This window comes from Takifugu flavidus, chromosome 3, assembly GCF_003711565.1.
Source record: "Takifugu flavidus isolate HTHZ2018 chromosome 3, ASM371156v2, whole genome shotgun sequence".
Lineage (NCBI taxonomy): Eukaryota > Metazoa > Chordata > Actinopteri > Tetraodontiformes > Tetraodontidae > Takifugu > Takifugu flavidus.
Window position 1 is genome coordinate 13,385,723 of NC_079522.1, and position 16,270 is coordinate 13,401,992.

At 42.7% G+C, this 16,270-nt stretch overlaps 1 protein-coding gene across 6 annotated transcripts in view; it reads right to left on the bottom strand.

Moving 5' to 3' along the window:
* The window catches only part of LOC130522622 (dedicator of cytokinesis protein 9-like), a 35,424-nt gene extending 19,159 nt beyond the window's left edge, over positions 1–16,265 (bottom strand). For 3 of the 6 annotated variants that reach the window (XM_057027172.1, XM_057027176.1, XM_057027171.1), the window contains exons 1-4: positions 6,143–6,466; positions 4,514–4,630; positions 1,600–1,689; positions 610–692 (exon numbers count right to left, since the gene is read on the bottom strand). In XM_057027172.1, the coding sequence (XP_056883152.1) occupies positions 610–692; positions 1,600–1,689; positions 4,514–4,630; positions 6,143–6,265 (413 nt within the window). In that variant the 5' untranslated portion in view covers positions 6,266–6,466. Of the gene's footprint in view, positions 1–609; positions 693–1,599; positions 1,690–4,513; positions 4,631–6,142; positions 6,467–10,148; positions 10,583–15,511 lie in introns of those variants that run through there. The other 3 variants (XM_057027173.1, XM_057027174.1, XM_057027175.1) reach the window with 2 other exon arrangements.
* Positions 16,266–16,270: the final 5 nt, after the last annotated feature.

Genomic DNA, 16,270 nt, shown 5'->3' on the forward strand with positions numbered 1-16,270 from the left:
TAACTTGACAAGCCCCAGCTTGTTCTGGGTTGCTTCCAGGATATACTGGGTCAAGGTCAGGGCCAGATCCTGTCTACAGTTTTTACTCAACAGTGTTTTAGCATGAGGTTCAACATCTGTGAAGAGCATTCCTGTCCTCAAGGAAAGCGCTCCACTGAGGACACACAAGGCATTGTGGGATATCCTTTGAACTTAAATGGCGTCAATCAAGAGCCGAACCAGAATAGCTGCGCTTGTCCTCGGTGGAAAAACATAGGAAGTCTCCTATTGTTGTCATGGAAGAGCTCCGAGCTGCAAATTTCCGTCTTTCTAGAGATCTGAGTAAAGCAGCCTCTCCACTATAAACAAAGGCTGCTGGCAGTGCACAACAGTGAGACTCAAAATGTCCTTTCCATGACTTTTTGTGGCAGATAAAACACATCATTGTAAAATGAAATTCAAATCATCCCCATTTAAATTTAGCGAACTTGATTTTTTTAGGGTGCGAAGGGTTACGATCAGGTTCAATTATGAATAACAGATTAAGGAAAAAGAACAATAAGACATTTAGGATCAACAGGAAGCAGCCAGTAAGAGTTGTTTCAGCACAACAGTTGATAATGCACTTACTTTGGGAGCTGGCGGAAGTCTCCAGAATATTCCTCGTACTTGTAATTGACCACATGCCAGTCAGATTTGTAGGTTTTGATGCACTGCAGAAACAGACGGTGGAGAGCGTGTGGGGGGTCATTTTAACAGCAGCTCATTCAGGCTTGTATTTAAGTACATTCTCCAGATACGCAGACTCAGGTTACTCGTATAACCTGAAAAAAAAAAGGATGAATATTTGATTTGCATCCAGGGCCTCTTTTTTTTCTGAGAATGGGCTTCTGTGGACTTCAATTGATTTGAATGTTCTCATCAGCAGGAATAGTGTTTGACAGCCGTAATACTTGGTTTGTGGGTCAAATCAATACCACAGAGGTTTCAGATGTGTGTGCTTAGACAGCCGATGAATAGTGTTCAAGTAAATTTAAATAAGATACATTTTCATTGGTAGGCAGCAGCTCCAGATGTGCTGTAGCGATGACGTAATTCCTGGCTGCAGTCAAAGGGGACTATCCCCTATCAGGTTTGATCAAGCAGCTCCTAAAACACCCCTGCACGCCGCTCCTCTGAAACAACATGATGTGAACCACCAATGAACTGCAGATTCCATCTGTGGCCGATTTGTCTGCGTTGTCAGGAAACAGGGAGGGCGGAGGACGCAAACGTGGGTTCATCTAAGGGCTAAGAGCAATGATTTGGTATAAAAACATATTGATTTTCCTTAATCTCCATCTCAGGAGAGCGGTGAAAACATTTTTCTGCTAAAGCCTTTTCTTAAATCTTATCAACTTTGTTTTATCTGTGGACAAAAAAGCCATTCTTAGCTTGGCTCCTCTCATTTTTGGTGGGTATTTGGGCTGTGCGAGGCGCAGCACCAGTTGGGTGAAAGGAGAGCAAACGTGGCCGTGCTCCTAACAAAAGGATAAAGAGGGGCTTCAGTCACTGCAGAGAGCCTTAGATGGGGGAAGAATGGACATAGCAGGCTTATGGCCAGGTATATATTAGTTTTACCTCTTGGACAAACAGGGAATGCGCTTCTTTCCCAGCTGTCTCTGGCACAGTGGAGAACAGAGTCCGGCCCTGGCGCCTGAGTGTCGAGATCTGAGAAGAGAAAGGAAAAATGCTCAAACATCATATAATGATACAGCTTAAAAATCAATGACAATAGTAATGATTTGTACTAATTCCCTGTCTGACATGTTTAAAAGAGGCACGGTTCCTGATGAACTACACTTATATTACTAGTTTTCATGTCACATTATCTTTCCATCAGGTCTCAGTTGGATAGCCTATGCAGTTTAAGCCACAAAGAAAATAATTCTACTGCATCAAGAGTCTTACCATATTAACTTTTATTCACTGTTATCACACATAACATTGCTACTGTGGTTCTTTTAAATGACATTAAACCGTGAAAATAAAACGATTAAAAGTGCTACAGAGAAAAAGTCATTTTTGGGTTCAAAATCTTGCTACTGCTAGCCTTATTAAAAGAATGGAAGTAGAACGAAGAGATTGAATATCCATAACTGAAGAGCAAATGTGCCCCGGGGCATCAAGACTGGCAAACCAATCAGGCTATGGAATGTTGCAGAAGCTATTGCACCACTCCACAGTTCTCTTCTTCAACTTAACCCAAAAAAGCGACTAGAAACAGCGGCACAGCGACCTAGTTTAGTGAGAAAACTCCTACTCTTACACTAATGAGTAGTCAGTGGACCTCTGCCTTTAGTTGTCTGCTGTAACTCAGTGTGCAGCGGAGCAAAAGTATCCCAGAAGCCCAGACTTCAGTCATATAATCTGTGTCAAGATGAAATTAAACTCATGTAAAATAAGGTCACTTTGGTTTACAATGCAAAGGCTTCGGCAACAAAATCTCCCCTCAGCTTAAGCATTTGTGTGGTGCACAAGGCAAATGGTCTATATGGACAACATGCAGATTTAAACAGCCACTCGCATGCCACCACTGTCAGTTAATAGTTAAAAATTGCTGCCTGCCAATTAAAATGATTTCCATCAGTTCTAAAAAGACTGGAGTTTGCACACCGCAGGGAAGATAGGATGAATGTATGCCTGCAGAGAGGACATTAAAAACGCTCCATGATTACATGTGTACAATGTATAAAAATTGTAGGATCTGTGGTGAATCAAAATCTCTTTAGATACACTGATCAAAGTTAAATCCCAATGTCCAATGATGAATCTGTACGCTGGGTAAGTTAATTTAATGAGGTGCTTTAAGCTATCACTTTTTCTTCCCAAAAGAGAGGTATTTTAAGGTTTCACGCACAATGTGTGTGACTGTGCGTCCAGGAAACATACATGCTAGACTCTCCAGTCTGGACAGATCCCCCCTCCCTTTTTCTCAAACCTCAATGATGTAAAACATGTGGCTGGTCAGACAAATTGAAGGGCTAGGTCTCCTGAGCACATGCACATTCACTAATAGCTGTGCACTGCAGACAACCCTGCAAAGGAAACCACTCACTCATCATTGAAGGATTGGGAAATAGTTGAGAACTTGACTGTACATGGGGAGATTTCCCACCACAGTCTGGCCCAAATTTAATAAAAAAGTGGTATGAAATATACTGATCTGTGAGGGCTTCAAGTGGATACAACAGGAGGAAAAAAGGGTATTTTCATTTGTACTGGTGATTGTCAACTGTGTGTTGGAGGAGCTTCCATCAATTATGACGTGATATTGATTAAAAATTGCTATTAAAATGGTACAGGAGGAGCTAATTACGTGTACCAAAGTCAGCCACTAGAGGGCGGCTGAGATATGTTGGCTTTTGTACAGTTAATGACACAAAATTTCAAAATACACTTCAAATTTATCCAAATTTACGTAAAATTGATGAAAAACAAGATGAAAGCAAGCCTTTTGGTATTTTCACTGCTGTTCTCAAAGGCGAGTGGAGCCCTATGATATCTGTCAACCAAGGAGCTGCAATGTTTACAAAGTCTTTCAATTTCTTCGAACAGAAACAGCATATTGGTGTTTATTAGCCAATGGGCTAAAGATAACATACAGTCGGTGCACGAGTCAACATTAAAACATTAGTGTTGATGACAGACATCTGTGTCTATAATATAACCCTCATTAATCAGCTCAATGAGGCTGCAGCACTTGCACATGCAATGAACTAGCATTACTGCAGACCACTGAAGATAATCCACCGTGATTCCAAATCATCAACACATGACAGGTTTAGCCCCCAACAATTAACAAACAGGCACTTGAATCTGGGCTGTGTCATTTAACTGAGCCAAGTTCTAGTTTAGGTCACTTCAGCCATTCTCATTTATCACTATCCAACTGAGCAGCTCCCATGGAAACCATTGGGGGGGGGCCTTCAACCTCCACTGTTGCTTGCATGACCTTTGACTAAATCATTGTGTGTGTGTGTTGGGATGTTTTGGTACAACAGGACAGAATGGGCGATTCCTCCTCCAGTTCAGCTGCACCACTTGGTACAGATCATGACAACCCAAAATCTCCTTTTATAGCATAAGGTTTAACTCCTACCTCATCAGACCATCTGAGAAGTATTCATCATCCCTCCTACTTCTATCTCACCCACTTTATATATTTCTCAGAATTACAACTGTAGTGTGAACAACCCACTGAGAACATGTGGTGTTTGAATCTGCTCATGTGGGAGGAGTTGGAAACTGGAGGTCGCTGTGCGACCGAGTGTTTCCCTACTTAAAAATGTTTATGTGACTGAAACGAGTTGTGACTATGGGCGAGAACAAGGATTTAAAGCTGCTGAAAAGTATGTCCTGATGCAATGATTTCTCCACATGAACAGAAGTAAAGGTCATCGTGTTATGATGAAGAAAACAGTCCAATTTTTACCCATAAGAGGAAAAATAATTTATAGCTAAGGCGTAAAAGCTTATTATCTGCACATCTTACCTGGAAGTCATCGTTGGGGAACTGCAGCATGTCCCGGAGAGCGTCGCTGATGATCTGAGTCTTCCTCTGAAGAATCACATTCTCGTAGTCCAGAGGTTCTATGATCTTCGGCTTGACCTCCAATAAAAGGTGAGAACATGGGATCAACCTCTTGCGGTGAGGTGAACTGATAGCTAGTGTACTTGTTGATCGACTGGAGCTGCACTATTAATAATAGTATCAGTGAAAGGGTGGAAGTGACCACACAGACAATGAGTTGCTATTGTCTATTCACACCAGTACGAGGTTCAGGCACCGAGACCGAGATGAATGTGGATTAAGACAAGCAGACACTAGATGAGGAGATAACGCTCAATGCATGCACAAGTGCGTGCATGTTTGAGTGTGTGCACGCACTGGTACCAGTCACCCTGTCATGATCTCATGAGTTACAAACTCCAAAGTAAAAACTTGGAGGATATAACATCCAGACGTGGATCCTGTGGTTCCTTCTCAGGCTACATTCTTACAGAGAGGGCGTTGTAAGAATTAATTCTCAGCCCAAGGAAAGATAGTGGATCCCAGCTCATGATAAAATCCACCGGCTCAGCAGATGTCAGCTCCAACATTCCACAGGAAAGACCTGAGGGATTCCTCCCCAAACAACCGTGGCTGTGATATCTGAAGCTGCTTCTTCACATATGACAAACACGTGTCAAGAAATTCTGGTGTGAAGTAAGTAGTGAACACTTTGATCCATTTGAAGCGAAGCTTTAGCAGAGTCCTGTTGTTCTTCAGTACAGCATACTTGCATGTTCCCAGCCAACACACAAAATTACCGAAGAAAATTCACTTAATTGTTGGTAAAATAGACATTTTGAAAGATTGAGGGAACAATTCTCTGAGCTCAAATTCCTAGATTTTATTCGCTTATAAAAAGTGTGCACCCATTCGTCAGTGCATGTCTTAGTTCCCATGTCTGAATGTGTCTACCACGCATGGCCCTGTGATCCTGATTATTTGGATTAGCCTCTTGGTCTGATTCCAGTGAACACATAATAAACTCGGGCCAATTAAACAGATGTCAAAACACAGATTTACGTTTTCATTGGTCCAAGCCAATCCCCCCGATGATGTAATGAAAATATCCCTCCATCTCGCTCAGCCTTTTGGACGTAAAGATCATCTGATAAGTAGAAAAGGGTCAGTCCAGGTTTGCAAATGGATGATTCAGAGAGAAGATAATGAGCAGGATGGGATATTATTATTCCACGTTGTTGGAGAAACGCAAAAACTATTGAAAGTTTAACATTCACGGCTGATAAAGAAGAGGGTGACTTTCAAGGAAAGGTCACAGAGGCCGAGCAAAACAAATAAATAAAAATGACAGTGTTGCTCTGAAATTCCAAGCCATTACATCTTTGTCACTGTGAAGATTCCATGTGCAGTCAGATTAGCAGTCTGGCAGACATGCCCAGCAGCAGTCAATAATCAGCAGGAGCCACAAGTCTTTCACTTTCCTGACAACAATCAGCATGCAGTCCCCTGGAGATGTCTACCCTGAAGTCGCTATTTCTATTAAATCCACTCACAAAACCCTCCAGCCAACATTTGTTGGACTGGAGTTTTCAGATATACTTCTTCACTTACCCCTGCCACCTGCGACCCAGGTTCCACCTCTGCCTCAATCTCAGCCAGGCACTTGTACTGCTGCGGGGACTCAATCACCATCTCCCTCTTGGGAGCCTTGCCCGCGCGGCCCTGCATGGTCATCCGTCTTGCCTGTCTGACCTGTCGACCAGGTGTGAACCTCCCAACTACCGAGCTGCCATGACACCACAGAGCGTGAATGGTAAGAGGGCTCTGCTGAGCCTCCGGTGAGATCCCCTCACAATAGATCCCTCTCTGCTGCCTCCGTGTCTCATCAGACGCATGGGGCCCCTCCCACCCTCGCAGCTGTGCAGCTGTGGAGTGTGTGGATGTTTTTTCATGTACAATACAGAATGTGCTCTGCACAAAGAGGAGGGGAGATGAAACCAACCACTCCCACATTAAAAATGTAAAAGAGGCCCAGTGATCATGATTTAATGTGCCTGCTCCACCTGCCTAATGAAAATAGGACCAAATGGGAGCCCACAGGTCAAAAATTGGTCTCTGTATTTAGGGAAAATATTCTGTCACCATACTGCAAAGAAATCGATGCAGCAGGTATCTCCAAACATTTTTGAAAGCACATTTCAGTTTCTTTGCTTTTAAAGGAAACTCATCCTAAACTAACCCTGGCAATTCTTTCTGAACTCCCCTTGGACTTGGATCATCTAAGATGAACACACCTTCAAACATGAAAGTGTTGTTCCACTGGATTCCAGGTAAGCCCAGTGCAGACACAGGGTGTGGATGTCTGCACACCAGGATCAGTTTTTACTGATACCTCATCCATCATCAACGTGACTGATATGAAATTACACTAAAACGTTTTCCCAACTATTTGTCTTTGCTGCAATTGCTACAAAACCCCCAAATCTGGACCAGGAGACAAAATGGAACTGAACTGCCTTAACTCTCAGAGGAAAGGTGACTTATCCCTGTAACCCAAAAAGACTGTAACATACAAAGAACCTATATTTTTCCCGCACTGTAATGCTGAATGTTACAATTTATGGATTTTCTACTGAGAGGTGTCTCCTAATGTGTCCAAAAACTGTATTAACAGGAAAGTGTACTGGCCACGTTGAGAAGACTTGATCTGCGTCGAAGTTCTATTCCACATCGACTGGTCTTTGAACTCTTCCTGCACTGCAGCAACAACCACAGCAGGTCAGATAAAACACACAAATTCCCCTTATTGAGCTCTACACACACACACACACACACACACACACACACACACACACACACACACACACACACACACACACACACTCCTGCTGCTTTGGGACAGTTTGTGTTGCTTTCATTTCTCCATCTATTTAGAGTCGGTCCCTACAGAGAATTACCAGCCTTTAATCTTTAAGCAGAGAAGACGCCTTGGCTCAGCTGTTTCATATCTGAGAGTGCATTTCAGAATGATGACATTTAAAGTTTTCCAGTCTGGAATTACTGTGGGCAAATTAATGCAAATCCTTGTTTTTGGGAAGGTTTTCCCCCTCTCTAATGCTACATTATACACAACTTGCAAACAACACAGATGTTTACGAGATGCTGAATCAACAAGCGCGATTAAAACTCATCCAATTAGATCCATAGGAATCGAGGCTGGGCTCTCTCGCACAGAATAAAGGGGGATGCTGCGACGTCAGGGAAGCGAGGACTTCAAAGGCCACTGCGTCTCGTTCAGGGCCATCACTCTCACAAAGGACGTGTGTGTCTGTGTGTGTTTCATTCTAACACGGCAGGGTTCTCTGATGTGTGAGGCACTGTTCTTAATTAGCATAATGTTTTAACTGTACTCTCTTCAAAGGATCGAGCTGAAATGCACCATTCAGAGAGAGAACTTCTTCTACAAACACAGGAAGCTGTGCAGAGGCTGTGACACTGAAAAGGATGGACTGCAGGTTAAACTGATCTTCTGTAATATATACAGGAGTCAGCTACCTTTTAAGATTCCAGGTCTTGAACATTTGGACTTGAGCCAAAATAGCGATGAATGTTCTCCGCCATTCAGGTCGAAGAGAACTCTTGGCTTCAAAAAGTCTGGACTTTCTTTGGTTTCTTCTAATATCTCTTCACATTTAAAGTCTACAGAAGAAGCCTATGGGTGAAGGAGTCCAATATATGAGGCTCCTGTCCTTCAGCTGGCCTTATTCTGTAACGGACTGCTGAGTGGACCGTCTCCCTGCAGTCCTGCAGAGGCCTCAGTGACAGCGTCACCAGCTCGGCGTGATAATCATCCTCTTGTCAAAGGCCCAGGGAGGCTGCACTGAGGTCATTCTGCTTCATTCACTCTCAGCACTCACGCTTCCTCGAGCTATCCCCGATGCCATGCCAAGTGCACCACGAGGTTGTGTGACTTTGTATGTGTCTGTATGGGGTGATGGGACAGTTAACGAGTTTGCAGGGGGGATCTGCTCCAGAGCCTGACATGCAGAAAACCCCGTTTTACATCGGGTGAGTGGGAGTAGGAGGGGAAAGAATTACAGCATCCATTTGTTTTTACACAGCTTGAACCAATTAGGACACGTGTGCTGTCCACGCCCTTCTCAGGGGACACACATACATACATCTAGCGCGTCACACAACCTTCAGAGACTTGCGTAAGAGCCTGTTGATGTCATTTTTGGGGGCTGATGATTGCTGCAGGAACCCAGGGGACAGAAAGTGTGAGGGTGTTGCCCGAAATGAAGAAAGAAACTTCCCCCTTACATTAGTTCCCTCTTCCTCCCTCTGTCTAGGAATAGATAGAAAAAATGGTTTACTGGATGTATCAACATATTTTTTCCCCATTTGTTATATTAGAAGATGTAAGGTACAAGTAGTTCTGGAGTCAATGTTCCCAATAAGAAAGGAGAATTTCTTTGAATCAAAGAATTCATTTCACTGCTCTGCTCTCAATTACATTATGCTGGTGCTACAGGTAATAAAGAGGAAACAAATCTGACATGAAAGACACATTTCGTTATGATGCAAGAACTCTCAAGGGCACTAAAGGCTGCGTAATGCAAAATCCTCTTAAACCAGGTGGGATCAACTTTTTCCACATTCAAGAGAAACAAAACAGGCTGGAAAAAGTGACTTGTGAGTTTGTTTTCAGATTGACTCCTCAGAATGGTGAGTAAAATGTTGAACCCAAAGAGGGAAAACAGTCCTACTTCTTCTGATTCAGAACCTTTTATCTGCGTTTGAGTGATTTACAAAACCTCTGGTATGGGTATAATAGTGTAAAGGGTTTAAAAAATAAACCAAAGCAGTTTGTTATCACGAGTTGCACACGTAAATACCACAATCAACACTTACATACATCTACTGAAGGAAATGCTACTGCACAGGTACCTTATTGTGTTAGAGGCCAACCAAAGCTTGAGGGTTGTAGAGGAAATGCTGTGTTCACAAGTGTTAATGGCTGCATTGACCGTCCTTGACTCAGTGTTCACTATCCAAATTAACATCCTTGTTATTGATTGCCCACTAAATTTCTCACATAACATAACAACTTGTGGGCTAATGGAGCCGACCCAGTGTAATTAGCTCAGTGTAGCCTTGCAGAGTGAAATTGCAAGACAGCATGACAAAATGGGCAAGGGAAATTTCCAAGACAAGGATTACACTTTTCCATGCTCAGCAAAAGTAAACTTGCAAAGCCTGAGCTGTAATTTCACATTCCTTCACGGCCCAATGTTTTAGACATGCTTTTGATATGCTACCCTGGTAATCATGTGATCAGGAGTTACTGCAGGATATAATCAATTTAGTTCCTCGGGGAGCTTGTTAGCTGAAAAATTCTGCTGAAACTTATAGCAACACAAGTTTTATCTGACGATTCTTTACGCTATTTACTTTACAGCTCTAGTATGAACAATGCTGTATATCCTGAATTGTTTTGTGGGTTTAAATTAGAAATGCAACTAAAGGTATACAATCTCAGTTTAAATAAGTGGAAGCTTGTTTCAAATTCCTCAAACATGTGGGAGTAAGGACGTAAATGTCAAAATGGGTTTACCAGAGCAGTGGTGGGAATCCAGAGCTGTGATCCCCTCAGACTCAGTATTTCCTCTTCCTCTTCCAGAGCGCCATGCTCTATCGCCGCCCCCTTAATGTAGCCACAGTTTCTCTCAAGGATGGAGCGCAACCCCTCCAACAGTACCATGCTAGTGGTGCATCCCATTGTGCCGGCGACAGGAGAAAAGAGCCCAAGTACAAACCACCTTGATTACTCTTGATCCCTCAACCTCGACCTCTTCCACATAAAGAAAGAGGTCTTTCCAGGTCTCTAATCTCCCATATCGCCGACGGTCCCCTTAAATCACAGCCGCTATCTTCAGCAAAGACAGCTGAGTCGTGTCCTCTGAAGGGATGAGCGAGCACAGAGAAGCTGCTCATTCAGAGCTGGGCGTCGACTCTCTGACTCTTCTTTCCTACTTCTTTCCGTTGAAGGATGCTGAGGCGCTCCCCTCTCCCCCTCCTTCTCTTTCTCTTTCTCCCCCTCCCTCTTTTCTCAGCCTCGCTCCATCACTCTCTCCTTCCTATCCCCTTCACTTTCTCTCCCTCCCTTACCTTACAGCTTAGTCATTTCTCTGAATGGGCTTTGTCAACAGTAAAACCAGCCGGGCACACACACACACACACACACACACACACACACACTCTCTCTCTCTCTCCCTCTCTGCAGTCATTCTGCTGATGTCACTTACACGACATTAAAAGGAATAATTTAACTTGTCTTGACCTGCTGTGGCTTGCCCAAAGCTCTTAACCCATTGGACTGATCAGTCATGTGACATGTCCTCATAGGACAACCAGGACAAATGCTGTAAAACATCAGCTCATTTAAACATCCTCAGATCCTTTTGGCTGAAGCATAGATGTGAGCTGATTTACATCCATAAAATTATTCATCCAAATTATTCAGAGAAGTTGCTTCAGGTTCTGCACAAGTCTGGTGTTCATACTCGACCAGCAGTTGAGGAAATTAGATTTTTTAAATTGATGCTGCAGCAAGAAAGAGCAAAGAGAATCATCAGATCAATTTTCCATAATGCAATTAAAGAGTCTTTCTAAAGTACAAACACTGAAAGTGTTGGAAGCCAAAGCAATTATGGCGTGTTTACTCCAGTTACATTCTAAGTAGAAGATTTCTGAACATTTCTGGGCTCAAAAACAATTCTTATCGTTGTGCAAAACTACTGCCCCCCACAGGTCACTCTTGTTACTGCAACAACACTGAGGCGCGATGACTCATTAGAAAAGGAGCCAGAAAATTCCTCTTACAGCATGTTTTTTTTATTTTTATTTTTTTTTAAATTGAGGTCCACAACATTAAATCACAACAAAATGATGTCATGCAAGCTGCAAGCCTGTGCAAATGCCCAGGGAGGGGGTGACTGTGGAAGCTTTGCCAAACACATACTGTGACATGACCTGGAGAACATGTGCAGCAAGGAAAGGTTTCAAGCGATTGCATGACAGCCAAGATTTATTTGTTTAATGAAAAGTAGCAGAGGAAAATGTTTTGCAGACAGTGAGAGAATTGCCATGAAACACATTTAAACTGGCAATTTTGACTAATTTTAATTATGTGAATGAGATCCTCAACTTTACATTTAGAAGAATACAAATTCATGCTTCTCTAAATCTCTGCTCATTCATTCCAATGGTAACATTGGAGTACAGGTGGGGAACATATATATATATATATTCTTCTACAAAACCTTTGGAAAACTGAGCAATAAATGTTAAGCAATTCGGGTGCTGTGCAGCTATTTAAATAAAGGGGAGGAACTTGTATACAGCATAATTAGAGGGTTTCTTCAGGAAGTGGTTCAGGACTTCTGGAATTACACTACTATCTTCAAAAGTCTGAAATTTCTCATTTAGTGGTGACTTGTTCTGTTCAATTTCCTCTCATTGTAAGCCCTTTTTTGTGGGTTTGGTTTAGCTCATCAGTGAATAAATCTCAGTGTACATAAATTACCTCAGGTAGCATCTTTTCCCAAACTTTGATAGCAATCTCTCAAATCTCGTTCTGTTGCTGCATCTGTCTGCCAGTAACAAATATGGTCTGTCACAGAAATGCAGCACCAACCTATCACGAGTCTACTGACTGCTGTAATTTTTAGGCATGAAAGATGGATTAAATCACTCATTAAACAGTGTAACGGTGCGTGTCAGCAGAGATTGATGGACGTGTCCTTCACAAGTGTCCCTCATGTCCCCATAATGGATTTAAATGTGCGACTGATTTTTCTTCATCTTGGCAAATAGATCAGTAGTTTCATTTGGGAGCTAAATTTAAGATAATAATAATGAATGGAACAGTTCAATCTGGGATGGTCTCGTGTGATTTGGATTCTGATTTGAGTGTTTCACGAAAGGCCTGCAGGTAGTTTGGCAGACTAGAACAGGATCTCAGTGTCCCAGCATGAGGTTTGGACTACATTCAATACTCTCAAAGGCTAATAAAAACAATAATGACCAAAACTGGGACTCTGACAGTGCCTTTGTCTTTTTTTCCCTTAAGTTTAGCAATTGTAACTACTGTATATATGAGGCTAACCTTTCATGTGGAAGCATTCTTGAGGAACCAGGATTTCCATCCTGCAGGTTGATTGCTATATTGTACAGATACTACAGAGAATTGGATGTGCAGTTGTGTCAAATGGGTCAGAAAATTTGCTTTATGGTCACTACCCAATTTCTGCAGACAAGGCCTGCTACATTTCTGAATGAAATGGCAACTGTTTTGTTAATCAGGCAGAAATTAAGGCCAGGGTCACCATAAATCAATGGCATGGTTTTAACATTATGCTGGGGCAGTGCACAGACTTTACAGCACATCTCAGGCAGTATAAGCACATTTGAAGTGCTCATTTGCATCCCTGAAATTGTATTATGCAGTCACATTAATAATATAGCTTGTAGAGGAATCAATCTGAGTCTCGTCTCCAATAAAAATGGTGTGGCATTCACACAAAAACAGCATATTTTCTGTGGATAAAAATGATATTGTAGTATATTGTAGCTGTCTTTGCTTATTGAATATGGCAAAACTGACAATGGACAGAGACTGCTTCACAGCCATGTTAAAAAAAGAAAAGAAATTCAAAACTGTCAGGAAAGCATCCGCCTGTATACACTCACATGCTAGACTGGTCATTGAACCAAAAACAGAGGGGGTGTTTACTTAAATGTAAGGGTGGTAATGGCACAGAGAATGAGGCAGGCTAAATAAAGAAGAACTAGAAACCGCACAGACAGAAAAGCCCTCTTCAGCTATCAGAGGCAGTGGCTCAGGAGTTACAACTCGACCACAACCATGGCGGTCCACCATCATCTCTGCCCCATCATGAGGCCGATATGTGTCGGCAGCGCAGGATCAACTACAAATCTGCAATTTATCTGGGCCAGAGTTTTTTCCTGATCAACAGAGACAACACACCAAATCCTCCTGAGGAGAGTCAATGTGCATGCTGAAGGTGAAAGGCAGAAAAACTTAGGTTTAAGGTATTTTAAATAGCGTCTGTGAAGGTGCACCAAATTCCCTCATACAGCAAAAGAGGTAACAAACTGTCTGAGCAAGCATTTCCCACAGTTGGAAGTGATTATTAAAACTTCAGGGGCTGTCTTTACTGCTCAGCCTTCACTGTTAACTATGACTGAGCTTCCAGCCAGCCAAAGGAACTGTCATGAGTATGCTCAAGTGAACAACTCAGTCATTAATATGGTGTCAGTCTGGCCTTAAGATGATTTACCACATATGCAATTATTCATAATTGATGGTCCCTCGGGGGTTCTGGTGTGACAGAGGAGAGAGAGGGCAGTTTAAAAATAGCTGGGACACCTACCATCATCTCATTCAATATTAACTCCAGCCCCGAGATCCGATCCGACCCACTGTGGGTAAGACAACAATGAAAAGGCTGCTGCGGAATGAATGTGAAGTAAATATCTGGATAATGGACATTCATGTGTGCTACAGTGATGCTTTATGTCTGCACAGCAGCAGAATACGTTCTGGCCCAACAATCAAGCTGATCACATCAGAGTTACCACTTTCCAAGGCCAGTGTGCATGCTTTCTGCTGGGCTGTGGCGGAAAGTCTCTGATGTTGAGTATATATAGTGGATGTTTAGCTCTACCATGAAAGCATGCCAGTCTCCACGGTGGAGGGGAACAGCTGCGCCTTAAGTGGTCAAAAATAGAGGTTCAAGAGAAGTATGCTATTTGCAGACGTACTATGTGCACATAATTGGAACCAAATGCACAGCATACCCAAACTCAGTCATCAGCCTGTGTGAACTGGTTCATGGGCAGGTTTGTCAAGTTGAAGAAAATGAAAAAAGAAAATGTCTGATTTATACTGTTGTTGGTTGCTTATGTCAAGTTTGTCGCGTTTACTGTCTGGTTGAATTGTTTCGCTTGAATTCCAGTCTGTGCTCTGTCAGGTCAACTATGCAGCAGCTGTACTGTTACATTGTTTGGTAATGGCCCTCGATCAACCTCAGAGCAAACACAGTAAGTTAAGGGTCACCATTCTATCTACAGAATGCCTGAGCTTCTCCTATCATGCACCAACAGAACAAATACATACTGTACATTATAATACTGAGTCCACTTAATCCTTTCAAATGTTAACAGATAAAATTCCTTTGGTGCGCTATTAATCATCAATATGTATTAACTTAGCACAACGAGTTAAGGCTTTTATTAATGTGAATCTATTACAAGACCTGTAATCACACTGATGGATTGTAAAAGAATTGGCCATAGCTGACAGCGGAAGCCATTAGTGGCACAAAAATGTTCTATTGATGATTATTATGTAACAACAGGCTGGGTTAGATAGATTAGAATGACGATAAACATCCCATCAATCAGCAAAGATGGCCAAACACAATCCAACCATGACCCACATATACATCATGTGTGTTGTTCTGAAAATAAATAAAATAAAATAATTGATAGGCTGTAGCAATGTTATTTGTCAGCTGTTGTTTGTAACCTATCTGGTTGGAAGGTGCACCAGCCTGGATCATGTGACAGCATCAACGACAGAAGTGTGCTGATCCTTGTGCATGAGGTCTTTCTTTGTGGTGTAATGAGCTGAGGGTGTATGTTTCAGTTACCTGGCAACCCCTCTAAGAAAGTTGTAAGCATAGACACACAACAAACGACGCGACAGACTACTATTATGGAAATGCCACCATTTTCAAATAAATCATGAATGAGGCTGTCAGCATGCATCTGCACGGACCGAGGCAAATTTTTCTTCTGAATTAAGGGAAGTTAAAACTAAAACTATTGTCAGTGGTATGCTGTCATTCAGTGGTTATGAGCGGCACAAGCAAATCAGCATATTTCCCATACCACCATCACAGACGTCCTGACAGCTTCCGAGACGCTCTGCCTCAGCTCTGCGGCGGTGCCTGGTTTGTTGAGACCCCGGGCAAACTTCCTCGCTTCGGGTGGAGCGCAAGCCATGGTGGAGTCCACCTTTCATTGGATAGCCTCCTTCCGAAAAGACCGAGATGACAAGTTGACAGTCAAAGCGGTGATGAAAAGGATGAAGTTCGGTTCGCCCCGGGTCGTCCGGTGTGCGTAAAAACGCACGCTGGCGCAGGTTACGCTGCCATTAAGAGTCTGTTACTTCCAATCACTTTTCTTTAATAATACTCAAAAACAGAGGTTCGGGAGGAGAACATCTTGGTCGAATTCTTCCAAAGCCCGGAATACGCTGTCCCGTCTGTGCGGGGCCCTTTCGCAACAGACACGCCCCCTCCGTCGATGCGGTAATAGTATCTAAAAAAACAGCGTGTGGGCTTTTGTATATAAGATTCTTATCTTATTTGTGGTTTTTGTCGCCCACAGCCACTTGATAGTGTTCACACATTATTCTGGTTAGGGTTAGCCGCTATGATTGCCATCATTACGTAATCGCTATTGTACCATACCTGATTGTCGCACCAATACAGGCGTAAAACGTACCAGATAACAGTATACTACCTTGACGTTATATGACGACACAATAAAATGCCACAAAAGCGTTACTCAAAAGCACAGGATAACATCGCCACCTGCTGGAATTGTCAGTCTCTCATCCATCCACCGTGCGGCGTTGTAAAGTCC